This window comes from Camelus dromedarius, chromosome 4 (genome assembly GCF_036321535.1).
Source record: "Camelus dromedarius isolate mCamDro1 chromosome 4, mCamDro1.pat, whole genome shotgun sequence".
Lineage (NCBI taxonomy): Eukaryota > Metazoa > Chordata > Mammalia > Artiodactyla > Camelidae > Camelus > Camelus dromedarius.
In genome coordinates this window covers 67,543,960-67,571,644 of record NC_087439.1, presented here as the reverse complement: position 1 = coordinate 67,571,644, position 27,685 = coordinate 67,543,960, and the positions used below count along the sequence as shown (strand labels likewise).

General features: G+C 40.2%; 2 protein-coding genes and 2 non-coding genes across 5 annotated transcripts in view; 3 read left to right on the top strand and 1 right to left on the bottom strand.

Annotated features, from left to right (window-relative positions):
- The first annotated feature begins 101 nt into the window (after positions 1-101).
- EEF1B2 (eukaryotic translation elongation factor 1 beta 2) lies at positions 102-3,534 on the top strand. The gene is made up of 6 exons (XM_010992056.2): positions 102-538; positions 978-1,100; positions 2,214-2,340; positions 2,611-2,677; positions 3,111-3,236; positions 3,346-3,534. Exons 1-6 carry the CDS (start codon positions 459-461, stop codon positions 3,498-3,500), a joined length of 678 nt encoding a protein of 225 aa, XP_010990358.1. The 5' UTR covers positions 102-458; the 3' UTR covers positions 3,501-3,534.
- Positions 2,457-2,534, top strand: LOC116153163 (small nucleolar RNA SNORD51). The gene has a single exon (XR_004136957.1). It is a non-coding gene; the product is annotated as a small nucleolar RNA SNORD51 (small nucleolar RNA).
- LOC116153165 (small nucleolar RNA SNORA41) lies at positions 2,841-2,973 on the top strand. The gene has a single exon (XR_004136959.1). It is a non-coding gene; the product is annotated as a small nucleolar RNA SNORA41 (small nucleolar RNA).
- Positions 3,535-8,267: 4,733 nt separating the features above from the next.
- CMKLR2 (chemerin chemokine-like receptor 2) overlaps positions 8,268-27,685 on the bottom strand; it is a 36,954-nt gene continuing 17,536 nt past the window's right edge. For both annotated transcript variants that reach the window (XM_010992058.3, XM_010992059.3), the window contains one exon: positions 8,268-9,672. In XM_010992058.3, the coding sequence (XP_010990360.1) occupies positions 8,577-9,644 (1,068 nt within the window). In that variant the 5' untranslated portion in view covers positions 9,645-9,672 and the 3' untranslated portion in view covers positions 8,268-8,576. The remainder of the gene's footprint in view (positions 9,673-27,685) is intronic.

Here is a 27,685-nt window from a genome sequence, read left to right as displayed (position 1 = left end):
TGACAGAGGGCGGGGCGGAGGGCGTAGCAGCCGAGGGGGTGCGGGGGCGGGGTGAGAGGGCCGGCTCCAATCCGCAGTTCCGCCGGAAGTAGCCCTGCGGCCTAGGCCGAGCGTCTTCGGTCATCTCCGGCGCTTCTAAAGGCAGTTCCTGTAATCTTCGGAAGTCTTGGACGTAGTAATTTAAGACATACCCTTTTATTAACTGATTTCCAAACACACAGAAAGTCCAGCGGATAATTTCTGACTCATTAATTCAGAGCCCTTGATTTTTACGTTGAGGAAGCTAAACGGACTTTGACCTTTAACCTTCGGCCGGAGGCATCGGAGAGAAACGCCTCCGTCTCTATATAAGGAATTTCCGGCTTTTTCGCGGCCCTTTTTCCCTCTTAGCGTTTGGCGCCGGTTGCCTGGGCTCCTCTTTTCCCCGCTACCGTTCAGTTCCCGGATCAGCCGTCGTCATGGGTTTCGGAGACCTGAAAAGTCCCGCGGGCCTCCAGGTGCTCAACGACTACCTGGCGGACAAGAGCTACATCGAGGGGTGAGCGGACGGGCGGGCCGAGTGCGGTGGGGCCACGTGGCGCGGCCTCCGCTGCCGCTGGAGCAAAGGAATTGGGGTCCCAGGGCCCGGGCGAGAGGAGGAGAGTTAAATTTGCTTTCTTTCCTCTTACTTAACAGTGTTTCTCCGCGTCTCTGCTCAGTTAACAAATGTAAGCCTGTAGATTTACGTTAACGATTGCAAGTTCTGAGCTCTAAGTAGCAGGCGTGTCTCAGGATAGCGCGGAGAACCAAACGGATGGTCCCTGCTCCTAAGGAGATTGTGTCTTAAAAAAAACTAAAGCAGCTTAGGTAGTCTGGAAATAAATGAGCGAGTTGCCACTAGTTAATTTGACGGGGGGTAGTAGCGTTTATCGTTTATTTACCGGTGTTTGTGGCTTTTCTTTTAAAGGCACGTGTGATTGCTTTTGTGTCCTCGGCAGGTATGTGCCGTCACAGGCAGATGTGGCAGTATTTGAAGCAGTCTCCGGCCCGCCACCTGCCGACTTGTGTCATGCCCTACGTTGGTATAATCACATCAAATCTTACGAAAAGGAAAAGGCCAGGTAAAATAGTCTTTGTGTTTATTTGAAGAACAGAATGCTTTCTGAGCTTCAGCTCGGGATTTTTACATGACAAACTAGGATTCAGGCTACTTTAGTTTTGTTGGGATATTGTGAGTTAAATTCCTCTGTGACTTTAGAAGGCCAGGAGACTGAAGTCCTCCATTTTTTAACAGAACAGGTAGAACATGGACAGTTTTTGATGAAAAATTGGTCAGTCAATCAAAGAAAGAAATTGAAGATTTTATTTTGAGCCACACTGAGGATTATAATTTGGGAAAAGCCCCTCAGAAAGCTCTGAGAACTGTTCTCCCAATATACGTTTTTGAGACAGGGCTGTATGTTAAATGACACATAATTGAGTTTGTATAATCCCAATCTGCGCATACAAAGCAAGTAGTGGGTCATGGGTCATCGTGGCCAAAAATTAAGGAGAAGTGTTACCTCCTAAGGAGGTCTGGTTAATGCAGATGCACAATACACACTAAAGGGGAAGGAGGAGGCCCAGAAGAGCAAAGAAAAACTTTGTTTAAATTTTTCTTGTCTTGCCATAAATTATAAATTTTACTTCAAGAACAACGTCAATTCAGCTTTTCCCCACGTTGCCCTACCAGTGTCAACGTGATTGACCCTGACCTGGGGGGACCAATCTGAGGTGAAATCGTAGCTCATTCTTTACTCCTTGGCCCTTTTTTTGTTTGTTTTAATGGAGATACTGGGGATTGAACCCAGGACTTCGTGCATGCTAAGCTTGTGCTCTATTACTGAGCTATGCCCCCACCACCCCCAATTCTTGGCCATTCTTCTGAAACTGCCAAAAAGGATGGACGTTTGGGGACTCCAGTTCACTAAGAATGGACTGAGCATGTTTAATGATATCTCAAACAAATAATCATTCTGAAAGTAAATCGTGTCTATCGAATATAATGTCTCACATGCTACTAATGTTTGCTAGATGAGGAGCTAAACCTATTAAAGTATTTATCTGGGAGTGCTGAAGGGTAAATTCTTGGTAGAAAGGGGATCTATTGATAAATAGTAATGAAAACAAGTTCTCATGTGTTTGAAAAAAGACATCATACCAACCTAATAGTAGTTGATTAAAACTTTTTCAAGCCTGCCAGGAGTGAAGAAAGCTTTGGGCAAGTATGGCCCTGCTGATGTGGAAGACACCACAGAAAGTGGAGCTGCAGATAGTAAAGATGACGATGACATTGATCTCTTTGGATCTGATGATGAGGAGGTATGGCGTAAATTGAAATATGTATGCATCATTGTGCTTAAGCACAGGCTTTGTAGCCAGAAGGCCTGTGTTCCAATCCTGGCTTCACTGTATTACCTGCCTTTTAAAAATTATCACTGGCTACATGATGAATAAAATCAAATCACCATCTTTCGGCTGAGCTCGTGATGGATTTGTTTTTTCTGATAAAGCTGGTCTTTTTATGACTCCACCAGCTTTAAGTGGAGGACCAACCACCTTTGTGAAATATGTTAAATTTTTCCTTTTCAGGAAAGCGAAGAAGCCAAGAGGCTAAGAGAAGAACGCCTTGCACAGTACGAGTCAAAGAAAGCCAAAAGTAGGTCATTTTATAATTTGTGTTTGTTTAACTTAACTCCTTTCATAATGACGTGAATAATCTTTCTCAAAGATTGATCACCCAAGTAATTTCTTTTCCTCCATATTCATTGAATACGTCAGTATTTCAGAACCTTCCGTCAAGGTGGATAGAGCTTCAGAACTTCCACAGCTACTGGTCTGCAGCTGTCCTTCTGGTGGCAGCTGTGGCATTCCTCTGTGGGAAAGGAACTGTCACACAATCACACACCTCTTTCTTAGCAAAACAGAAAGTGGGCATGTGTGTGACAAACACAAGATGTATTTTCTATGGTTTTCTGTGGCTTGGATGATCTATTTAGAAACAAATTAAGATTGGTTAAATGTCTTGAAGTAGAGTAAAAATAATAGGGCAAAAATAATTTGAATAATGCTATTTCTTGCACTTTTTTAAGAACCAGCACTTGTTGCCAAGTCTTCCATCTTATTAGACGTGAAGCCTTGGGATGATGAGACTGACATGGCAAAGTTAGAGGAGTGCGTCAGAAGCATCCAAGCAGATGGCTTGGTCTGGGGCTCCTGTGAGTTGAGTCTTTGCCTTTTGACACTGGCATCTGGAATTTGCATATAGTTTCAGCCTTTGCCAAACAGAACTTTTCTAACTAAGGTTTTTCTTAATGTTCATTTCAGCTAAACTAGTTCCAGTGGGGTATGGAATTAAAAAACTTCAAATACAGTGTGTAGTTGAAGACGATAAGGTTGGAACAGATATGCTGGAGGAACGGATCACTGCTTTTGAGGACTATGTGCAGTCAATGGACGTGGCTGCGTTCAACAAGATCTAAAATCATTGCCCTTAAATAAAAGCTTGAAAGACAACTTTTGCCTCTTGACTCCTAAATAGGATGGTGGTATTTATATTCTTTACATTTTGAGGGAAGAAATTCAATGGATAGATAATTCATAAATAATGTAAACTTGGGTCAGCATTGTCATTTGACATTTAGCCCAAATAGAAGGGAATACTGTGAGTATATATATGTACAGAGTAGATTTTATAAACAAATGAATAGAAATAGACTCAGTGCAATTTATGTACCCATTAATGTGTCCTCAATGTATAATGATATAGTTTTGTTTTTAGAGGAGGTACTAGGGATTGAGCCTAGGACATTGTGCATGCTAAGCATGTGCTTTACTACTTGAAGGTTTTTGTATTAGCCTTCTTTTTAAAAGAAATCAGGGAAATAAACTTAATGTAAAAATCTTGTAGTTAAGAGCTCTTAATTTTATATAATTAGCCCTGTTGGTGTATAATGGTTCAAGACCTTGTTTCAAAGTTACTTATTATCTAAGCTGGGTTTACTCAGTGAGAATGTTGAGAGTACCTTAAAGAATCATGAGAAATGGGTCCAAACAGGTAAAGTGCTTAGCGCAGTAAGTACCAGGCACATAGTGAATAATAATTTGCCAGATAGTTAATGAAATATTTGGAGATAAGGAATTAAGTGCCAGGACTAACTCCTTTTACAGTTAGTAACCAGTGACTTAAATGGCTGCCAAAATTATTTGTTGACCCTAGTATCTTCAATTTAGGGGTTACTTACGATTAAAAAAAAAACACACACACAACTACGAATCCCAAGTGAAAATAATGTTAAGTATTAATGAGCTGGGGTGTGCAGTGTTACCAAAGGACACGTATCCAGAGGAGGTAAGGATGCCCAGGGTTTGTCGTGAATTCTAGCCATTTGTCAAGGCAGATTTTACCAATTTAATGCCTCCTGTACTGTTCAGGGAGAACTTGTACTGAGAATGATTTTGAGTAGCCTTGTGTCCTGGGAGGGAGATTGATATGGGCGATTGACCCCGAGGCTGTGGTTCATAAGCCTGGTTTGGGTGTGGAGGTGGGACATTTTACTTGGGTTTGAAAGTCTGATTGAGCCTCTGGGGGCGGGGGTACTTCACTACTGAGGTAGTGCTGCAGGTAAAGGTATTGAGATGAGGGCAGCGGTGGAGTCAAGTGGTAGTCAAATATTGGAATAGCTGCATCTTGAACAATTAACTTGGGGTATGTAGAACATCTCATGTATTTTTTACAGTAATATTTTTCACAAAAGTAGAGTTTGGGAATTGCTGACCTCTAAGCGTTCATTTTGTAATCTCTTTTTAGACAGGAGATTAAATGTTTGACGTGAAGGTTTTCCTAGCAGAACCAGACAATGCTGTTTTCTTCCCTCCATCTGATTTTCTTTGTATGTGACTACTTTGAGTATGGGAAGTTGTTTAAATTCTAAAAATTTATTCAATCAGACATGTATGTGCTGATGAGTAAAATCAAGCAATGTTTAGTCCAACAGACCGGTCTAAAATCACTGGAAATTTTCAGGTTGTCAGTATCGTAAGAGCCAGCAGAGGGCAGCACTTCATTTTCTGGAGAATGGGAGAAACTGGCGTTTCTAGAAATGCTATGGAAAAGTGGAGATGGAACTAGTGAATAGCCAAAAATAATTCATAATCTGACATATTAAAGGGTTTGAGTACCAAATAGCTTAACCAAGATGTTAAGTATTAAAAATTATTAATGATTAATTATCAAAAATTTGATTAAAAGTAAAAGGAGTTTAAAAATTTAGAATGGTCAATTCAAACCATAGCTGTCTTAAAAATCTTAAAATAATGAATGATGAAGCACGTGACTTCAAATCTTGACTCCATGGTCTTGAATAAGAAGTACATTAAATGGTATCTTTCAATGTCATATTTAAATAAAGAGATAATACATTAACATGGTTCTAAGTTCAAGAGGTTATACAGTGAAGTCCCCCCGTCCCTCAGGTCTTACAATCACTTCCATGAAAGCAACCAATGTCACCAGGTTCTTAGATCTTTCCAGAACTAGTAAGCATACGTATGGGCTACCTGTAGTGTACAACACAAACTTCTGCATCGTAAACTTTGTCCATAGACGTAGACTTGGATATCTGGGAGATGATATCTTGGACATTCCGTATCGGTACATAAAAGACTTCCTTAGTTTTTCACAGCTACATAATCCATTGTCTTCATATTTTAACCAATCTAGTTACTGAATTCTTTAAAATTGCTGTATGATTTTTTGCTATTATGAGCAATGCTTATACATTCATGTGAGCCAGGATACTGAATGAACTTTTTGAACCAATGGGCTCAGAGGCATAGGTATATATAGAGAAAGAGGTTTTTTTTTCCTTTTGTTTCTGCCGTTGGAGTGGAAGATTTTTATAAGAGCCCACCTTTTTTTGCATGCTCCGTAAGTGATCACAATAACCCTGAAACCTTGATTCTTTCTCATTTTCAGCCGTCCCTAGCACAAGGGCTGGGCACAGTGTGGGAATTCAAAACTGACTCATTCAGTATCACTGTGTTAGATGCTATAAAAATACAAAAGGCTTAAGAAAAAACCATAGGGAGGTGGTTCAAACTTAAAATTGTTAAGAATAAAAAAGTATGATGGAAAGCTCACAGGCCCTAGATGCTGACCGCTTAGCCTAGCGGAAAAAGAAACAGATCTGCACGGCTTCCTAACTAAAAGGGCAGGGAGCACTGCCCTGAAATGTAACTCCAGACCACCATTTGCTCCATAATTTTCTTCTGCCCTTGGTTGCTTAACCCCCTTCCTTCCTGCTCGTCACCCTTCCTCTTTCTTCCCCAGCCTTAGGAGTCTCTTTGCCCAAACTAGGGATGAGCTTACACAGTTCTCTTTTCTTTTCTTTTTTTTCTTTCTTCAGCTTTTTTCCTGATCCTGGGAGCCTATCCAAGGGAGACCCCAGAGTGGAATATTGAAAACCCTGGTGGTGGAGGGGGCAGGGTTAAGGGCTGCACAAAGGGCTGGAAACTTACAGTGAGCCTTTCTCTTCCTGCCTCCCTTATGCTATCCAGGATGTGACAGAAACCAGAAAGCTGGGGAATGGTAGAATCTTGGGGTAGGCTGAGCTATGCTGCACAGATTTTTTTCTTCTAATAATTTTCAAAACTGGATCTGATGGTTGCATGAGACTCAAAGTAAGAAACACAGCCTATAAATGATCTGATATTAGCATTTCTAAAAACTGAGAGATGAAATAAAAAAGGATACTGATTCAAGAAATAGCACAGCTTCCCTGTAACAACTTCCAAAATAAAATCAAGAAATCATAGGAAATTAAATAGGTTTTAAAAATTGTAGTGAGTAGCAGAGTTTATATTCATAAAAGACAAGGGTCCCAGCAGAGGCCTGGAAAAGAAGCAGGATGTTTAGGAAACCCCAATGGCAAGGACAGGTTTCCAGTGTTTCTTCACCTCCACACTGAAGGTCATCTCTTTCCTTTCTGAACAATCTGGACTTTTCTCGGCTCCCTTATGGTACTTACGACCAACTACCTTATTTTAGGATTGTTCTTATGCAGGTTTAATCTCACTTTGTAAACTCTAAGTACCTTATGCATCTTAGCATCCCTCACAGTATCGATCTACTATGGTTCTGCATAACTCTTTGTCATCTGTTAACAAAAAGGATAAATGAATAGAAGTCAAAATACTGGTACAGTCTAAAATGCAACCGATTTACACAATGAAGAGGTCACTGACTTACGGGTATGTTTTATTGGTCTTACACTGGTGTCTATATAAATATAGTTACAGGAATAGAAGGTGGAAATTATCAATAGGTCTACACACTTTCTTTTTCTGAAATCATTCTGATATTGGGCTGCCTATCTATTATCTGGATGTCAGTGTTTCATGTTTATAGCAACTTTATACATATTTGCACAAACCCAGAATTTTCCAAAAATGTTCATATTTAAAATGATATCATGGGGGATGAAAGATGGACATATATCCCCACTGAGAGGTAGGGTCTGCATCCCCTTCCCTTGAATCTGAGCTGGCCTGGGACTGCTTTGACCAATGCTGTACAGTGGAAGTGACGTTGTGCCAGTGTCTGGCAGAGCCCTTAAGGGGAGTAAAAATTTCCATCTTGGGCGCTTAGAGCCCTAAATTGACGCATAAGAAGTCTGGCTACCCTGAGGTGCCATGCCGGAATACCCAAGAGAAGGAGAATGCAGAGGAGGGAAAGGAGTGGGGAGAGTGAAGGGGAGGAGAAGCGGGGGAAGGGAAGAGAGCATCTCAGCTAGTCTCCAGCTGTTCCAGACTTCAGCCAGTTGGGTCATCCCAGTCCAGCTGAGGCTCCAGATACTGTGAAGTAGGGAGGTGAACCTCCCTTCTGTGCCTTATTTAAATTCCTGATCCCTAGAATTGTAAGATATTATAATAATAAAGTGTTATTTTAAGCAACTCCATTTGGGGGCAGCTTACTAAGCATTCATTGTTAACTGGAACAATTTTAAACTACTATAGCCAACTATTACTCTAATTCATAAATGCTCATACACAGATTACATGAAATAAAGAAATTAAGTACATATGTCACATTTTAAGGTTAGGTCTAACAGGTTCCTGGTGCAAAATTAAAGTGAGCTTAAGCACAGATTATTTTTATATTTTCAAAATTAGTCTTTTTAAAAAGTCATTAAACAATGAATTTATGTATGTTCATGTATAACTGAAAAATTGTGCTCTACACTGGAATTTGACACAACATTGTAAAATGACTATAACTCAATAAAAAATGTAAAAAAAAAGTCATTAAAATTGAAAAAAAAATAGTGTTGATTAATCCACTGTGTTATATTTAGCAAGAATAGCTCAGATAAGCTGCAGAAAAAAAAATTGAAGATCCTTCTTATGTCTTACATCCACAGAAAAATGCAATGCCAATAAAATGACCAAAAACAATAAAAAGATATAGTGAGCTTTATATCTTGGAGCCAAATAATCTGAAAGCATCTGTCAGGGGATCCACACAAAAGCTGGACACTGATTTCTGGAAGAGGAAGAATTCACTGGGCTGTTTCCAGGAGACACGGATTCTTGGCTTCAGAGTTCTTGAGCTGTTCACTCACTGTGCCAGAACAGCTGACCTCCCACAGCGTATATTTCAGTATCTCAGCAACGGAGGTGCGAAAGCGTGCTTGGAACTTCTTACTAATTAAGACATAAAGGATGGGGTTCAAGCAACTATTGAGGAATGCCAAGCCAGTGGAGAGGGGGATTCCAGCCTGCAGCACTTGGTGGAAATAGCTATTGTGGTGAATTGTGAGTTCCCAAATGCTAAACAGATGATAAGGGGTCCAGCAAATCAAAAAGGCCACGACCACTGCCAGGATGGTCCAGAAATGCTTACTGGAGATCAGGATGCTTCGCTTCTTCACCTTGAAGATGAGACACAAGTAGCAAATGCTCATTGTTAGCAAAGGGAAGAGGTACCCAATAATAAATTTCAGCCAGGTCAGAAGGTGGTGTCTCATCAACGTGAGGTCAGGATCATGCTCGTGGAAATTGTTATAGCAAAGAGTGTGGTTATTGAACTCCAGAGTGTCCCGGAAGAATAGGGCTGGACCACCTATGAGTGAAGCCAAAAGCCAAATGAATATAATAACAATCAGAGAGTTCCTTAGGGTCCGGTGCCGATGTGATAAGACAGGATGGATCAAGTAGATATAGCGGTCCAGGCTGATCACTGTCAGGAAAAAAACACTGGCAAACATGTTCAACTGGGCAATGAAGGAATTGGCCTTGCACAACCAGATGCCAAAGGGCCAGTGGAAATTCATGGCCACGTAAGAGATGTACAGGGGCAGGAAGAGAAGAAAAATGAAATCTGCAATGGCCAGATTGAGGAACCAGAGAGTGGTGACTGTCTTCTTCCACTTGAATCCCGTGAACCAAATGACTATGGCATTTCCTGGAATGCCCAGAACAAATGCCAAACAGTATAACACCAGGGAGACCCAGTGAATGACTCCCAGGTGTGCATTCTCCTCAAAATCAGTCTCTGGGGAGTAATATTCCAGGACATAGGAGTAGTTCTCAAGTTCTTCAAATAATGTTTCCTCTAGATCTTCCATGACCTTGCTAAGTGCAGAATGAAAAAATCTATAGAAGCAAATTTCAAAAGAAAGAAACAACTTTTAAAAGAAGAAGAAATGTTCAGCGAATGATAAAAAAAAAGAATAAAAATATTGCATTGTATGAGCTGATAATAGTATATTTCTTGGTAGGACCTGTGATTACACTCTAGATGTCCAAGTCTTGGAGATCTAAATTTCACTATAATTATTCTCAATGCTGTGAGAGTTTATTTTTGTAAAGTATTAAGTAAGTGGTAAATTAAAATGATTGACTCTGCAGGTGCAGTTCCTATCTCTGTTCATAATGGCTGTAGGACTGACTAGAGAGCATCTAACATTCAACAAGTATTTATTAGGTTCTTACTACTTGTTGTTATTTTATGGAAGGAGCAAAAGAAAACAGATTAAGACTTACGTGGTGATAACTTCAAAATTCTTATTTGTACCCCGATTTCTTAAGCTCTAGACAGAGTTTCAGTTACTTCCTTGGCTCATCCGCCTGAATGTCATAGGCAACCACTGGAGATTTTGAGCCACTATTTTGCACTCATGAGTGTTTTGATTCTATGTTTATGAATGCAAACATGTCCACCAGAATTATATCACTATGGGAGGTTTTTCAACGAAAAGATACCTTTTGGAATAAACTTGACTATGGCCACTTAATTTCTATATTAATTTCCAACAGAGTGCGGTAAAGCTTTATTAAAATTTTTACTTTACTGAAATTCCTTTGTCTTGAATTAATTTGAATTAATTCTTTTCTATATTTACAGCAAAGCTTTGACTTATTATTCAGTTTCAGTTTCATTTTGCTTATTTTTGACCATACCAAATGTTATCTCTTATAATTTCACTCAAAGTAAGTTTTTTTGGTGTGGCCTTTTTTTTTTCCTCTTATCAAGTCCAGTTTTCCTGGGTTAAGAAGACTTGGATGTCAATTTTTCAATCAAAACAAAGTTTACTGGGTGCAATTCCAGCTTCATCAATTTTATTCTGTTATTTCTATCTGGAATGTTCAAAATCAAGTAGAAAAAAAGACTAATAGTTATATTCATTTTATGGAGCTACAATCATTAATGGGGCAAATACGTAAGATTTGAAAGGATTATAGTAGGGTTACAATGAAGAGGTCAAAACATCTTGTGTTGCTCACAGCCATTTCAAACTCAATTCAACTAACACTAAAATCATTTGAAGAATCTAGCAGGGCATAATTAAAAACAAAAGCAATTCATTAGCATCCTCCCAACCCCAGACCTAGCCAACTTCTCTTTATTTTTCAATATTCAGCTCAAATGCCACTTTTCTTGGAAACTTTTCCTGACATTACCTTCCCCCAGATAGTTATAATACAATAATAATAATAATAATAATAATAATAATAATAATAATAATAATACACAATAGTCAATGTATTGGGAATTTACTAGGTGCCAGGCATATATGATCTAATTAATCCTTGCAAGAATCATATAAAGTGGGTAAGTACTATTATTCCTACTCACAAGAAAACATACTGACACTTGGAGAAGCTTGGTGACTTCCCAGTGTCACACAACCTATAATTAGATCTAAACTCAAATCTGTTGAACCCAGATCCTGAGCTCTTAATCACTGCAGCGTTCCCCTCTTTTGTCATACTTCTTTTACTGTACTTCACACGCTATTCTGCCATTGATTTGTCTTTGATTTCAGCACTACCAAACTGTGAACTCCTTGAGGATAACTGTCATCTCTGTATCCCACAGGGCTTAATGTATCACAGATGCTTCACGTGTGCTCAGAAAATGATCCACTCTGCTATGATGAACCCTGTTCAGAACCAAATGTAATTTTAAAGCCTCAGTTAAGAGATTACCTGTAAATCACTGTCATTGCCAGAATCTCTCTGACCTCGACCCACAGTTCTATCCCCAAGATCTTGCCTTGTTCCTTGTCAACAGGTCCTTTCCTTCGTGTGTCCTACTTCAGTGAGCAAGGATTGGCTTCTTTCTTGCTGCCCTTTTCTTTCAGGTCTGGGGTCGTCCTCTGCCCTCTCCACTCCTTCTGGGTGGCTGATCCTCCTCTGTGTCAAGTCCTTTCCAACATAGTCCCCATAATCTTGGTTTTCTACCTATAAACTAGGACACTTTACCTTCCTGGTGCCTCTGACCTGTTCTTTTAGGCTATTAGCAATTCTGAAGCCAAATGGACCTAAATCACCTTACAAAACCCTAAGTAGTGGGTAGATGGAACCTCATTCCCCAAACATAGAGAAGCCAACGGAGGACCTCTAATCGCCCAACCACTATCCTCACCAAGTCGGGAGACTTCTCCTTCCAATGTCACTGCTGACCCTGCTGGGTCAGAATGATCACAGAGTCTACTGAGGGATACCAGCCACCCCTCTTCCCAATTCTCGTGGGCGGGGGGAGATACCTTGAGGATGAGTGATCTTTCTGAACAGAATCCCTTCCAACAGAAAGCCCTGTACCAGAGAAGTTCCTAGTCTTCCAGAAAGCAGATGAGTAGATCAGCTGCAAGGACCAGTTCAGGCTTGAAGAAGAAAGATCTTCAAGAGGAGCTGAATTCTGCCCAGCTGAATCCTTCACAGGAAATATAAGCTAGGAATTCCCCGAGACTTGGAGCAGATGTTTTTGTGTGCTATGTAATGTTGAGAGGGTGGAGTGGGATGGAGAAAAGAGAGAAGTAAGGCAGAATTCAGCAACTCTCCTACCAAATCCTTGGCCAGACATAGTTAACCCTTGAGGGTATATTCTTAATTATACCTTGCTTGTATATTGCTTTAGAGTTTACAGTCACCTCCAGATTGAATTAGGTTTCCAAACCTTACTTCGACCTACCCAAATATCTAGAGACTAATGTATTAGTTTTTTAGGGCTGCTGTTGTTCTAAAGCACTCTAAACTGGGTGGCTTAAAATAACAAATATTTACTGTCTCAAAGTCTGGAGAAATCTGCAGTCAAAGTGTAGGCAAGGTTGTTTCCTTCCAAGGGCTACCAGTGAGAATCTGTTCCATGCCTCTTGCTTCGATTCTGGTGGTACGTTGACAAACTTAGGCAGTCCCTGTCTTGTACATGCAACACCAGTTGTTCTGACCACTTCATTCTATGCCACTGTCTCAGGCCTTCCCCTACCCTTTTTCTCTTCTTCTCATTGGCTGAATGAGGATGCAGGGACGAGCCATCATGTACCATATGGACGAGGAAAACATGATTTTTCATAAGATAGAAGCTGAAGTGCCTGGATGACCTCACGGAGCAGAGCTGCCCTACTTCTCTGGACCGCCTCCTTCTGCATTACTAAGTGAGAAAAGTTCCACACCCTCTCCCATTCTTTTGGGCTTTTGTTAAAGCAGCTGAACCTGTATCCCAACTACTATAGCTTCTCTAGGCCTTGCCTTTAAGCACTGTGGTGGAGGTTGGCAGTGTTCACCTCCGATGAAAAGAAGTTACAAGAAACGCTTGAAGCAGGAGCTAATCTTAACAATGGTCATGGCTTCTGGAAGAGAGATGGGAGCTTCCCTTAGGAAGAACACAAAGAGGAAGAAGCTGGCTTTGTGAGGAGGATCTCTCTTATCCCAACAAGGGTCAGGGAACCATTTAAGAAACACCCTTTGGCCATGGAGACAGAATATACGGGAGTTTTTGCAACTGACTATGGTGGGCTGGTAAGGCTCCTACTGTCTAAGGAAATGAGGGGGCAGATCTTGAGTTGTGATGATAACAGGCTTATGTTATCTGGGCAGACTTTTAAACGTCCTTTGTCCTTTATCTCATAATTCAAATATCCCAGGGGCAGGTAACTTTAATGGATGCAATAGTCCAAGCTGGGGGAGACAATGGGATTTGGGTGTTTACTTGCTTTCAGTGGAGAGCAGCTACTCAGTTCTAGCCAGCTGGTTCCATGTGGGAAATGAGGGCTTAGTGTTGCCAGAGTTTCTGAACAATGGCTGATTATCTATATTTTTAATGTGAAAAGTTTCCAAATTCTAAACTCCTGTATTAAAGCAAAACAGTTGTGGGCCATATTCAGCCCATCTATAAACTTGTGACCCCTGGGACAGGCAAACTCTTTGACAACTTTGAGCTTTTCGACAGTGAAGGAGGAGGCTACACATTAAAATGGAAATAGAAACTCGGAGTTAGCCCCTTGGTCCCAGGGAGGCAACCAGAAGATTTAATGCTGCCCAGGGGCCTCTCCACAGGTCCTCATTTTAGCCTTCTTCCAATGGATATAGGAAATTGACTGTAAGAATTGAGGCAACTCCTTTTTCTCCAAGAAATAATGCCATGGACAAGTTCCTGACTCTATCGGGTTTTGGCTAGAGTTACCAGGGAGGGCCGTGGTTAAAAAAGGCAAAATAATGGATCAGCACCTAGAACCAGAACTATTCTTTGGAGTTGTAATAAAGCTCCTGGTTCTCCAGAGGCCATAGTGAGTAAATTCCCTGATAAAAGAAGGACCCTCATCCTGCTTCCAGCCATCTTTGGGTAGAAGATCCCTATGTTCCTGCCTCTTCATTACTCTAATCCCCACAGCTTGAGTCTTTCAGCTCTTGTCTGTAAGCTCTGCTCGGCCCCAGACTTGAATTCAACTATGTTCCTCATTCAAAGTATAACTTGGCAGTCATCCTGATCCATGGTTCTCCTTCTACTTCATTCTCTGATTCAGGTAACTGGGTTACTGCCTTGTTCCCAGTCCTTGCTCCCAGGTTCCAGTTTTGGATTGCTAGACCTTTGGTCCTCTGGAGAACACTAACATCTGTTACCACATCTCCATGACTCTGCTCTTTTGCTCTCTGGGAGGATCCATGCTTCTCTCCCACCTCGACCAGACTACTCACCACCACCCCAGGAGGCATTGCTCTGACACCGGTTCCCAGCCTTTAATACCACCGAGATCTATACCAGTGGTTCTCAACCCAGGACAAGTTTGCCTCCCAGGGGCTATCTGGCAGTGTCTTAGAGACATTGCTGATTGTCACCACAAGGGATGGGGGATAACAGGGAAAACGTTACTGATATCTAGTGGGTAGAAACCAGGGATGCTGCTAAGCATCCTGTAACAGACAGCCCCGCACAACAAAGAATTATCTTACCCAAAAGTCAAGGAAGCCAAAGCTAAGAAACTCTGATCTACACATGCTGAGCTCAGCCTGAACTCCCTTCTTCTCCCCTGCTGCTGAATCTGCTCATTTCCTAGGAGCACACTTATCTTCCCAGGAGCTCTCTCATCTTGGAGTCCTGCCTTGGCCTGGTCTGCTCTACCCCCTACCAACCAAATGTGCGTCACAGAGGTTGCAAGCTGTTGGTCTGTGTGTTTAATTTGGTTGAAAAGGTGTTAAAAATGTTCGATGTAGACGCTAATAGTTAAACATAAATGGACTTCACAAAAAGATTCCAATTTTTAGCTTCTCTTAATAATTTACAACATCTGTTAATAATGGGTCTGTATTTCCTACAGCAGCATTTGCATTCCTCTTTAGACAAAGTATGTACTCTCTGATTTGCCAGTCACCCCCGCTTCCAGATCACTCATTTATGACACTTTCCAGGATACTGTCAGCTCTTGAATTTGCAATTTTTGCTAATGCTATGCCTTGTATATAGTAAGAAATAAAATTGCTGAACAAAATAAAACTGTACACATGTGAGAGTACAAATGAAGTGTGATAATGCAATCTCAAGATAATATCTGCAATCTCAAAGGAAAAAGGTGGCCTATAAAGAAATCTTACTGCCTTGGGCATTTCTGCCGATTTAAACTTAAGGGTCTACTTATAAGGACATATAATTTTAGGGGGTGGTTTAGTTCAGTGGTAGTTAGTGCTTAGCATGCACAATGGCCTATGTTCAATCCCCAGTACCTCTGTTAAAAATTTTTTTTAAATAAATAAACAAACAAACCTAATTACCTCCCCTCCCCACCAAAATAACATATTTTTAAACTCATAATAACTGATATTATGCTGTATCATCAATCATGCTGTGTATACTTAACTTTTTTTTCTTGGTGAGATAGAGAAATGGGCAAAAAGAGATACAGAAGGAAAATATGGGGAAATTTGTCCTCAGTTTAACCATATGGCTATAAATATATACACATTCACATGTATATCTGTGCATATATATACACATTTACGTATTTTTGAGAAGTGATGGGAGGATGTGAATGAAGACTCAAAAGTGAAACTGGAGGGATGTCTGGGCAACTGAAAAAGCCTTGTTAGGCAGTAACCAGAAATGAAGATTTAGGTCTTTAAATCCAGGTTTAAAGGAAACATTGTCATTTATTAAACAGGAAGAGTCAAGCTGTCTTGGCTGGCAGTGACTTTTCATTGAGACAGCGTATATTTTTCTCAGTTTGGAAGTGCTTGGAAGAGCACAATAACAATGCCAGGATGGAGCTTTTAGACTTGACTGAAAAGAGGAAATAGCTACTGTATTTTTTTTTAAGCCATATGTGCTGCTGAAAGGCAAATAAATAATTCTGACTCAAATAAAGGCTAATAAAGTCCTACATGATCTTAAATCTTTTGAGTAGCACTGAAGTGAGTGTTAAGCTGTACTGTGGACATGAATATAAGCAGGTCTACCCAAGTCTATCAGAAATGTGTGAAAAACTCTTGGTGAGAAGCGAAGTTTGGAGAAGCATCCTGGAAATTTGTGGTTTAGTTTCCAAAGAATGTGAAGAAGCATGTTTACTGCAGGGATTCAGCTGCTGTGGGGACCCACGTTATCAGATTCCTGGGTTACACTTACTTCAACACACAAGTGACACACGTCTAGTCCAGGAGCACAGAACTAGTTACTGAATTAAACAAACTGGTTTCTGATCTATGCAGACTTAATTGGTGATAAAGCTGGAAGTCTTTCCTGAATAAGTAGATTTCACTGCAAGAGCTCTGGCAGAAAGTGTCGTGATAAATAGTCTATAAAATCCAGATGATTTGGGGAAAGGACATCTGGTAGAAATGTGTATCACTAAACTTTTAAATGTGGTTTTAAATGAAGCTTGGTTGTAGAGGGAAACATTTTTTTTATCTACCCTGACGAAATACAGAGATTCCTTCTGGCAGAATATTTGGTGTTTACAGAGGGGTTTAATTTAGTTCCATATTGTTGAGTGAGCTGGGTTTTCATGGACCACTGCAAAAATGTATACCTAACAGAATCTTAAGAAAAGTTAGGCTCGAATCTGCTTTAAACAGAGAGAAGGAATTGGTGTCACTGACTGCTGTCTGTATGGATTGCCTTCATGGAGTCCCCCATACACTCTGGTAAAAAAGAACTCAAGAATGTATCTCCCGTGAAATGTATCTCCTGTCAAAACCATAGAGGCCCTTGAGGGAACCTGTACTCTGCTTCTGATTGGATGACAGGAATGAGTAGAAAGAATTAATGGTGGGGAGGGTATAGCTCAGTAGTAGGGTGTGTGCCTAGCAGGCACCTGTGTTCAATCCCTAGTATCGCCATTAAAAAATAAATAAACCTAATTACGTCCCCCCTCACCAAAAAATAAATAAAATAAAAATAAAGTGATGTCATTTTAAAAGGAAGAAAAAAAACTAGACATTTTTTATGAAAAAAGAATCAATAGACATGAAAGAGAAACTCTCTGGTGAAAACCACACCCAGCGAACATACATGGTCAGCAAATTTTATTTTTCAAGGGCTGTCTGCTTAGAGAAGAGAGATTTTTATCTGAAAAGCGTATTTGTGTGTATGTGTTTGAGGGCACGGGGTTATCTGAGATCATTGCTCAGTATTTTCCACTAACTATCAAATATAAACTTGATACCACACCCCAGATTGTGCTCAAGATGTTTGGCACCAGTGGAATATTTTGCCACCCTTTGGGTGAATAATCACTGCTTGGAAGATGTTGGGGCGTAGCGGTATTTCATAAAGATTCCCTGTTTATTCACCCAAGGGAAGCAAGGAAGGTTTTAAATAGAAATTGAAGGCTGAGTGTGATATTGCTGGTTCCTGGGGTTGGCGGGTGGTAGAGCGGGATTGTCAGATTGCACATTTCCACCCCAAGCGCTAGCATAGCCTATTCTTGACTAGAGAAGCATCTTGCCTATCTGTAGCTCCCATGCTTAGTTGCATACATTAAGACAAATGGCAATATTCTTTGCCGCATTAGGATAAATGGAAGTATTTCGGTTTGGCTGGAAAAGACACAACAAAAAAGGGGAGTGTTTTGGTCATGAAGGTGTTTGAGTGTCATGCTTAAGCATTTGGATTTATTGCATTGTCAACTGGGAGCAAATAATGCTTGTAGCAGGGAGTGGCAATACTGAATTTTTGTTTTTGTAAAGATCATCTGGTAGCAGTTTGGGAGAACACTGCCACAACTGAAGTCAAAGACGGAAGAGCCTTAGGCAATGAGAGTTAGAATAGAGATGAGGGAGACATATTTGAAAGACATTCATTTAGGAAATTAATAGAATCTTTCAGAAGCTTAGATAAACTGAGTATAACATTTTTTTATTGACTTGGCATTGAAAATCAAACTTGGGTTAAAAAAAACTAACTAATTTCAGGCATACAAATGTTTTATTCAGTTTTAAAGGCATTGGAGTTGGGAAAGAAAATTGTTTCTTTACCAAAAAATACAATTAAATCAAGTGGACATGAAATGATAGCTATTTCCATTCTGCTGGGATCAAAGGCACTTGCAGTTTGATTTGCATGTCTAACCCCCATGCTTCACTTGGCCAGTTTAAGAGGACACAGCATATATTTGAAAGGTCAATGCCTACTAATGTACCAGTTGATTTAAAGCTCTACCCAGAAGTTAGTGTCCTGATTTGTACAATCTGTTTAGCTCTGTCGATCACTGGGGGAAAACAGAGTGAATGATTAACCATGGGTCAGGGAGAAACTTTCAGGCTTAATTCCTTCGCAAGACTTTAAAATAATTAACACATGGGTATAATTTAAATATCGGGCCATAAAGTGGTCTACAGCCTCTGGAATCAGAATGCCTGCCTTCAAATCCCAGTCCAACCTCTTCCTGGCTGTGGAATCTTAGACAAATCAACCACTACCCAGAAACCTCAGTTTCCTCATTTGTAAAGTGGAAGTAGTAATAGATCTAACTCAGAGGGTTGCTGTGATGATCACCTAAGCAAATCCTCAGAAAGTGTTTAGCTCAGTGCCTGGCGCACAAAGCAAGCTCAATAATTCTAGCTACTGATTACTACCAGTTTAAAACTAAAAGCAGTACACAGTGGAGGAAGGTGGAGGGAAGGTAGAAAGATTAAGGGATATCTTTGTGTTACTTCAAGAGAAGAGTGAGAAGACTTAATTAGAGATTTTAAAACTTGTTTTGTGTGCTTTCTATTTTGAAAGATATTGAATCTGTATGGAACTCACACATTATTAGATGCCTTCCTTCTGAAGGAAGTTGGGGGACCCTTGTGTCTAGGCCCCAGATGCCATTATTAGCCCCAGATCTGTCCAAGAAGGGTGAGAAATTAGAATGCTGTAAAGCATTATATTTCTCTTCCTCTGGGAAAAAAAAAGCTATTTATTCACCTTTTATTAAAAAACACAGTCTAGGTCTTTATCTCACTTTTCTCCAAATTTTATCTAGAGTCTGGGAAGGAATCACCACCATTAGTGATGAAGTGTTTCAAAGCCTTGGTCAGAGCAGAGGGAAATCCCTAAATCCCTAAACCCCTTTTCCTTGAAAAGGGATTTCTGTGTATATAAATAATTTTGTAGCAGGAAGATGTGGGCACTTACTTTGGAAATCTTGATGGCATGGAATTTCTGTAACTCTGTTTTTGTAGGGCCTAGGATGAGATAGCTACGGGGGATCTGAATTGTTCAGTTCATATTGTGGATAGTTTCACCCATATATGTAGTCAAAACTCAAGCTTTAATCTTTTTTAGTGTCTTCTGGGCAATGTTATGTCTACTGAAGAATCGATTTTGGAAGTAGCAGTCACAACAGGGTACCTACCAGATTATATAACTTCTCATAAATAGCTAACACCCACGGTTTAGACAATAAAAGAAAAAAATAAATTTGAACATGACTACGTTTATCTGTATTTAGAATCTTTAATTTTGACCTGAAGTCTCTTCAAAGATATGCTTCAGAGTAGTCAGGGACACGTAGTGGAAGTATGTACTGCTACCATAATATATTTGTTTTCTGTTTCATCACTACTTGGCACTAAAGACGTTTTGGTTCTTAGTTGCATACTGTCAATGACATTTATGGAAATCTAGGAGGAATACCCAGTTTAGGATAGAAACTGAATTGGCAGCTATTATATGCTTATTTCAATTTGTATCAAGATTATTTCCTCTCTAAAAGAAAGAGAAGGCTGGTCTCCTAAAGAAGAAGGAACAATACTTAAGTAATTTGCAAAATACATTGAAGTTGCAGCCATGCCACAAAACAATACTATTCATCCTCCAGAGAGATAGTAAGTGAACTTGGTAAAGCAGGAAATTTGGGCAGCAATGATAATGTTTTTTCCAGACAGTAGGCAAAAGTAGGGAGAGGAGGGAAGGACAGCAATTCTAGAACTTCCTCCCATTCATGCAACATTACACCTGAAAATATTTCTGCATTTTTTCACCTAGAAGGAGCCAGGAGGGAGTGCAGGATCAAAGTAGCAGCAGAAGATAAAATAAAGCACCAGTTCAAAGACTTGCCCATTCATGCCAACCAAACAGTTGGGTGCCAGAATCATTATTGTGATGGTTTAAAGACATACTTCACGAACACTTCTAATTATTTGACGGTAATGATAGTAAAGCTAGCAGCTCAGCACTCCACTTTGTCATGGTCAATCTATATTAGGTATAGTTTGTACAGGTCTACGTAAAATAGATTGTGAGAAGACCACTGAAAAAGAAGCAGTGCCAAAGAAAGGACTGAGGGGACCTGAAATTATGTCTGTTGGAATGGTTGAAGGGATCAGTGAGAAAGGGAGACTGAAGGAGTCTGTGAGCTGTTTACAGATACTTGAAGATGAGGAAACAGTAAGGCATTTATTTCTGTGTGGCTCCAAGGTTGGAGCTAGTTGGCGTGATAGCCAGGAAAACTTTGGCATAGTAGAACCAAGATCTTATAGCCGTTCAAAGTGGAACATGTTGAAAACCTACCATCCAACAAATGAAACACACAGATCCATTGCACTGTGTGGCCACTAACAAGGTTCAAGCACAGCAGGAATGGCTGCTGGTGGGGATACTCAAGAAGGCAGAAGGCCTGCACGAAGGGGGCCTTTATCATCATCCATGACGGGCAAGAATCTATGACAATAGATATTATTTTTGAGCCCTTATTTTCTTTTTTTGTTTCTTTGTTTTTTGTTTGTTTTTTGAGGGGGTGGTAATTAGGTTTATTTATTTATTTGTTTAAATGGAAATGCCCAACTTCTTACCCTCTAGGCACCTAGAGCACAATAATTCTTTCTCAAGAGTGCTTAAAACCGTAGTTTCTGACAGTGACACTGAATTGAGAGAATAATTCTTCTTTCCTTTTCAAGAGCTGTCCCTGTGGCTGAACAAAAAAACAAAACAAAACAAAAATAAACCACTCTTCCCTGCAAATGAGGAAAACTAGACAGGAGGCAGCTCAGAACAACATAAGAAAAAGAAAGTTACTTTGGTTCTTTCCTAAACCCTTTCTCACTACTCCTCACCACCCACCCTCACCTCCAGGGCCAGTGGACCCAGCTTGTGAGAACAGTGGCTACACATTAGCGCTGTTGTCAGAGGCCCACATTTACCCAGAATCTATTCTATTTTGGGGCCTGGTTCTGACTCTGCTGTTAAAAGTTACTACAAATGTGGAAAAGTAAAGAATTAAGTGACCAGACCAGGAACCTAAACCAACCCCCATCCAGCCATGACAGCTAGATTCTGAGGACATTCCGGCAAATGCATATTCTTTACTTATCTATGGCAGGTTAAGTCTCATGTCCCCTCTTGGTGAACTGGACCACTCCTGGACTGCATTTGCCCCAGAGCCTCTCCCTTCCTCCAGGACCCCACCATGATTTCTTCTTGGCTTACTAAGGGCAAAGATACTTTCAAATGATGCATATGTAGGTCCTGGATTAATATTTCAGGCGTAGGACTTGGATAAGAGAAGACAATCCAAAAGAGGAAGAAAAATTTAACCCAGTTTCTAGTTCCAATCAAAGCCCTCCAACCAAACCTCACTGTGAGGCCCTGAGCACTCCATTTTGTCTTCTATCCTGCAAGAGCCCTTGAGGGGAACAGGGTTCATCATGGGAGCAGCGCCCCCTAGAGGTCAGCATGATCTACTGTCACATCTCCAGTTTTTCCCTCTGTGGTCCTCAGTAGGCTTATTAAAACAAAATGAGAGCTATTTTATCTCAGTACACTACTGTGGATCATTTGTGATCCATCTCTGAACATCTGGACACCTCAGTCTATCCCTTTCAGGATTGCTTTACAATTATCCCAGCCAGAGAAATATTTTTTTGTTGGCTTTCCCCCTTGGTCCACCCACAAGTTAAGACTGTATGGCATACGGCCAAGACTGGGGTGAGGCAAGTGAGACTGGGTCATGCAAGTACAAGGTCAGACCCTGACTTTATCTCAAATTTTTTGACATTTTATTCAGCATGGATTTTTTCTTTTCTTTTCTTTTCCTTTTTTTGGGCGTTTATTTTGATTACTGAGATTTTTGATGCCTGTTAACATTTTGTCTCAATAACCTCACTCTAATTCCAACCGTGCTATGACACTTGACCCTATTGACGTACACAATACTAAGCAGCCTGGTATGTTGAAAGAGCACTGGAGCTCAGGAGAGATGATTCTAAGTTTTTGTTCTGCACGTCATCCATTAGCTGCATTATTTTAGATGAGTCACCTTCCCACTTGGGACCCCAGGTGCCCAATCTGAAAAATGCAGGTGACATTTAAACTTTTACGAGAAGCTCAAAGATGGCAGGACAAAGTAATCTAGCTCTTTTACTACCTTCGATGCCTCCCAGTAGCCCCAAATCCGGTGCTTTGTACAGAATGGGTATTCAAAAAATGTCTTCTAGTAAATTGTTTTTTGAATACTGGAACAAAAATATGGGCCAAAGTTCAAAACTAAAAGCCCACACAAATTAAAAACATTTTGCAAATGAAGACAAAACCTCCCCAAACAAGAATACTGTCCCTCCCACATTCCCTTCAGAGAAAAGAACGGATTTGAAATCATCGGTCTTGCTGATTCATTTAAGTACAGCAAAGTCTTGTTGCCTTTTTTCCCCCAGGAAATATTCTCTTCAAATATTTCAGGTTTTGTGTGAACAAGACTTGTGTAATCATCCATCCCTCAGAGATTTATTTCCATCGAAAGATGTACCACCCTGATGAGTCACATTTCATAAAATCTAACATCTGTGAGAAAAGATGATAAACACGCAGCAGCGCCTGGAACAGCTATAGAACTGGAGAAGAAACGGATCTCCAGTGCCCGGCCAGTTTTTCGTATTTAAGTTTGCATAATGAGAAAGCAGGGAGAGACAGCATTTGTGCGTATAGCCCAAACTCCTTTGTATTTTCTCCTCTTCTTTCCTTGACCGACAAGGGAGGGATGGAAGGAAAGAAGGGAGGAGGGAAGGGGGGGGAGGGAAGGAGGGAAGGATGGAGGAAAAGATACTGGTAAATGATAAAATGATAAAACATATGACTATATTTTAAGAGCTCATTTCTTTAGTCTTAGCTCATTTTATATTATGGCATCTCTTCCATTTACTTACTCTCCAACCAGTGGTAGGAATATGAGGGAAGAACCGCTTCTGAGACCTCAGCTATATTATTTTGCAAACTGGTTCTGAACACAGTTGATATTCAGTAAATAATTTCAATGTATTTAATTTCTTTTTCCCATATTTGATATCACTCACCTTGCCTCTGAAACAGGTCTGGTACTCGAGGAAAATAAAAGTGACCTTCTAAAGGTCACTAGTACGGCGGTTCATGAGAAAGGATGGATGTGGGCATATATCTGTCACTGTGGTCTCAGTACAGATCTTCTTCGACTAATGATGGGGTCATGTCCCGATAAACCCATCATAAGTTGAAATACCATAAGTCGAAGCTGCACTTACCACACCTAAGCTACCAAATGTCATGGCTCAGCCTAGCCAAACATAAATGTACTCAGAACACTTACATTAGCCTATAGTTGGGGAAAATTACCTAACACAAAGCCTATTTTATAATAAAGTCTTGAATAGCTCATGTAATTTATTGACCACTGTACTGAAAGTTTAAAACAGATGGTTACCTGGGCACAAAAGGGTTCTAAGTGTATCAGTGTTTTACACTCGTGATGGGGTGGCTGGGGCTGTGACCGCTGCTGGGAAAAGATCACTCGTCTGGGAAAAGATCAAAATTCAAAGTTCGAAGTACAATTTCTACTGAACATGTATCGCTTTTGCACCATTTTCAAGTCAAAAAATCCTAAGTTGCATCATCGTAAGTTGGGGACAGCGTTTTGGATAACTCAAAAGCCAAGTACTTCTCCAAGTACTCAAGTCCAAGAAAGCAGTCAGAAAATACCTTGGCACCTACGCAAGTAATTCAATACCCTGTCATTAAAACATAATGCAGTTAGTTTATTTCCTGACAAGGAAATTGGAAGGAACTCAGTAGCGAACCACTTGATACAATAAAATTTCTTTTCAAAAATTCTCCTTCTAGAACAGGTTTCTCTATCTTTTCTGTTCATCACAGATTTTCTCTGACAAGGTAAAGTCAGACAAGCCACTTCAAGCCTAAAGTCTGATTCCCTGAAAGCATGTTTAATAACTCACATGACTAGTTATTAAAAGAAAAATGCTTGGCAAGTCTAAGCTCAACTTTAAAACCATCTATTGTTAGTCATATTAATAGTAACCATAGATATCTTGAGTCAAAAACACTTTAGTTTTACTTGCATTCAAGATAGCAAAGTTTTGAAGGTTCTGGAAAGAGATATTCCGAACGGCCATTCTGTTACTTCTAGAAAAATCTAATTCTACCATACTGACCTGGGAAATGGGACTGAAAGGCAGTGTCCAGAGTATTCTATAGAAGTTACCCGTCTCCTTTCACTTCAGAATTCATTTGTTAAGCAACACCTGCATTGAACTTCATGCCAGTTACAGCATAAAGCCGATCATCTTCTCCGACAGGTTTTCCCAGTTCTAATGTGCTTAGGCAGCAGTTACAGGCCCTGAATTATTTCCCTAAAATGGATTTGGTAAGCCTACATTAAAGAGGTACGTAATATGGACTAATGGCTTATTCGGTGCTTTTTCACCATCCACGAGAAGAGAGCTGATGTGACACACCCAGGTTCCCAATCAACCACCTTCACCTACGTTTCTACGGGATGAGCAACATTCATCAAAGGAACTGAGATCGGCGCCCTTTGGTGACCTCTTCTAACACTTAGACATGCTAAATTTCTGCCCAGATAAAAGCTTTCTCCTTGGGTGACTTTGCCCTTGGCTGAATTTGCCCTTGGCTGTTTAATACAATTGGGGGAGTGTTGGTACAACTCTGTTTGAGCTGGTCAGTTCCTTTCCGGGAGTTACAGCTTGTGATGAACAATGATGAACTGGAGCATGTCCAGAAGAGAGCGAACAGGATGGGGAGAAAGCTTAAAATGACATCATGGGAGGAACGTTGAATGAACTGGTGGAAGCTATTTACCCTGGAAAAGAAAGAACAGGGTAACTTTTTTCAGCTGCGTTAAGGACCTGCATGCAGAGGAGGGAACTGTTTTATTTAGCCAGAGAGTAAAGCAAAGAATATGAGGGAAAAGATACATTCTAGCTCAACATGAGGCAAAACTGTCTAAAGATTACAGTTGTTAAAAGTTGGTATTTATTCAGTTAATACATATTTACTGAGCATCTGCTATGTGTTCTAGGAGCCGGTGAAACAGTAGTGAATGACAATAAGCTGAAGCCATGGAGCCTTCGGTCCAGTACAAAGCTCTGTCAGATGACGGTACATTTCTCTTACTTGGCGATGTTTAATGAGACAACCATAAATTGAAGGATTTTCAGGCATCAGATGTGACTGGACTTGACATCTAAAGTTCTGCCAACCCTTAAACTATGCTTTGGCTACTCTGTTATACTTGATGCAGTTTGATGACTCTCCTTACCACGGGTCAGGATGTACAGTTCTGGTTCTGTGGCTTAGCCATGGTCTTCTATCAATCAGTGTATGTATGCAGTACTGCCTCTGCTAGGTTTTTAGAGGGATGGGGTGGTATGGAGGGTAGAGAGAAAACATCATAATAGTTCTTTCATACGTGATGGACAGTGAAGAGAAACAATCTTCTTATGTCCCACATTCACCCTCAAAGATCTGGTTGTCATTTCTATTACTTTCACTCTTTTTCAGCTTGCCATTATTGCTTGGGGAATGGGAGTTCTTCCTTTACAAATCAGTAATCTCTTTGAAGGAAGATGGAATCAAGGTGGCTAAAGATCGTAGAATCGTAGTCTTTAAAGTGAGATGGAATATTAGAGATCATTTACTTTAGTGCCTTCAATTTTATACATGAGAAAATAGAAATTTAGCGGAACACTTTAAAAGGCCTGAATACTAAAGACAGAAACTCCAATAACCATTAGAATTTTAGATAGAATACCTACTTTGGGCAAGGAAAGTTTTATAAGGAATCAATAGAACTTCTAGAAATTATAAAGTTAATCGTGAAATTTAATTTAATGGGTGCATAAAATTGTAGCTTAAACCCAGTTGAAGGGAGAAGGTAAACAAGAAGGCATATCTGAACAAGTTATCCAAAATGTAGCACTGAGAGACAATGAGATGGAAGATATGAAGGAAAAGCCAAAAAATGAGGAGTAAAGAGTAAGGAGATCTAACATACATCAACTCCAGAGTTTCAGAAGGGGATAAAGCCTTGAGTTAACCAGGTGGTTAAAAGTGGATCCACAATTCTTACTCATGTTTCTTTTCATAATTGTATGAAGTTTTTTCCTTTATTAAAAGTGGATCCACAATCAGAATCTAGTTTATATTCAGATGTTTTGATCATATAATAATAGAGAATTATGAAATAATGACATAATAGTCCTAATCAGGACAGAAGAGGACTGATTTGGGTATCACACAATCTGGTGATTCTCAGAGGTGCCAATTACCCTCGGAAGAGCAGAGGGACACCTATTGTTCTGTCTTGATATTATCCACAAGTCCTTACTTCTTTGGTTTAGGAGGAAGGGTCATTTTTGAAAACAGGGTCCCTGTGGTCTTCACCTAAATATGGAACAACTCTTTAAGAGAATAAAATTGGAAGACAAAAAGCATCATAGCAGGACATCAAGACCATGATTGTAAGACCTTCTGTAAAGTTATGCAATGCTTGTAAATTTCTCATACTGTTCATGGTTTCTGTTATCTCCTATTTCCTTCTAGTGATTAATAGTAAAGGACTATTTATAAAGATAAAAATAAATTTTTGTGGAGCAAAGAATATGGAAGTTGGAGAGATGTGTGACAAGAGAAGTGGGTAGGGTCAGATCCTGAGGGAGAGGGGACTGTCTGACTTCCTGGGGCCCCTCAAGGACAAGAGTTGTAAATGGCAGCTGGTTCAAGCCTGGCTTGAGGCTGGACAGTAGAAAAAGACAAATGAGATGGCTCAGTAAGGCAAACTGCATAATAACTTTTCCCGCCTTGCTACAGTCAGATGTGAAATGACAGTGAAGGCAGATCCTTCCCAAAGATGCAAGTGCAAAGTAAGAGCCCATCTCTTTAAATGTATGGCTGAGCTGGCAAGAAAGTAAGGAAAATTTTTAGTGGCCTGAACTGAAATGGGAGCAGAAATCTAGTGACATCAAAGTTACTGGCTGTCCGATGGCCCATGTGACCTTCCCTTTATGGTTACCACCGTGCAAAGTTCAGAAAGTATAATGTAGGACTTGGAAATTTCCTTAAATGCCAGAAACAATAAGTAGCTCAATTTTTTGGTGAGAGGCTCTGTGTGCATGTTGGGAGTGCGTTTTC

Coding starts and splice junctions, on each gene's coding strand:
- EEF1B2 (XM_010992056.2), top strand. CDS start 459: ATGGGTTTCGGAGACCTGAAAAGTCCCGCGGGCCTCCAGGTGCTCAAC. Junction 1,101..2,213: donor TACGAAAAGGAAAAGGCCAG/GTAAAATAGTCT, acceptor AACTTTTTCAAG/CCTGCCAGGAGTGAAGAAAG. Junction 2,341..2,610: donor TTGGATCTGATGATGAGGAG/GTATGGCGTAAA, acceptor TTTCCTTTTCAG/GAAAGCGAAGAAGCCAAGAG.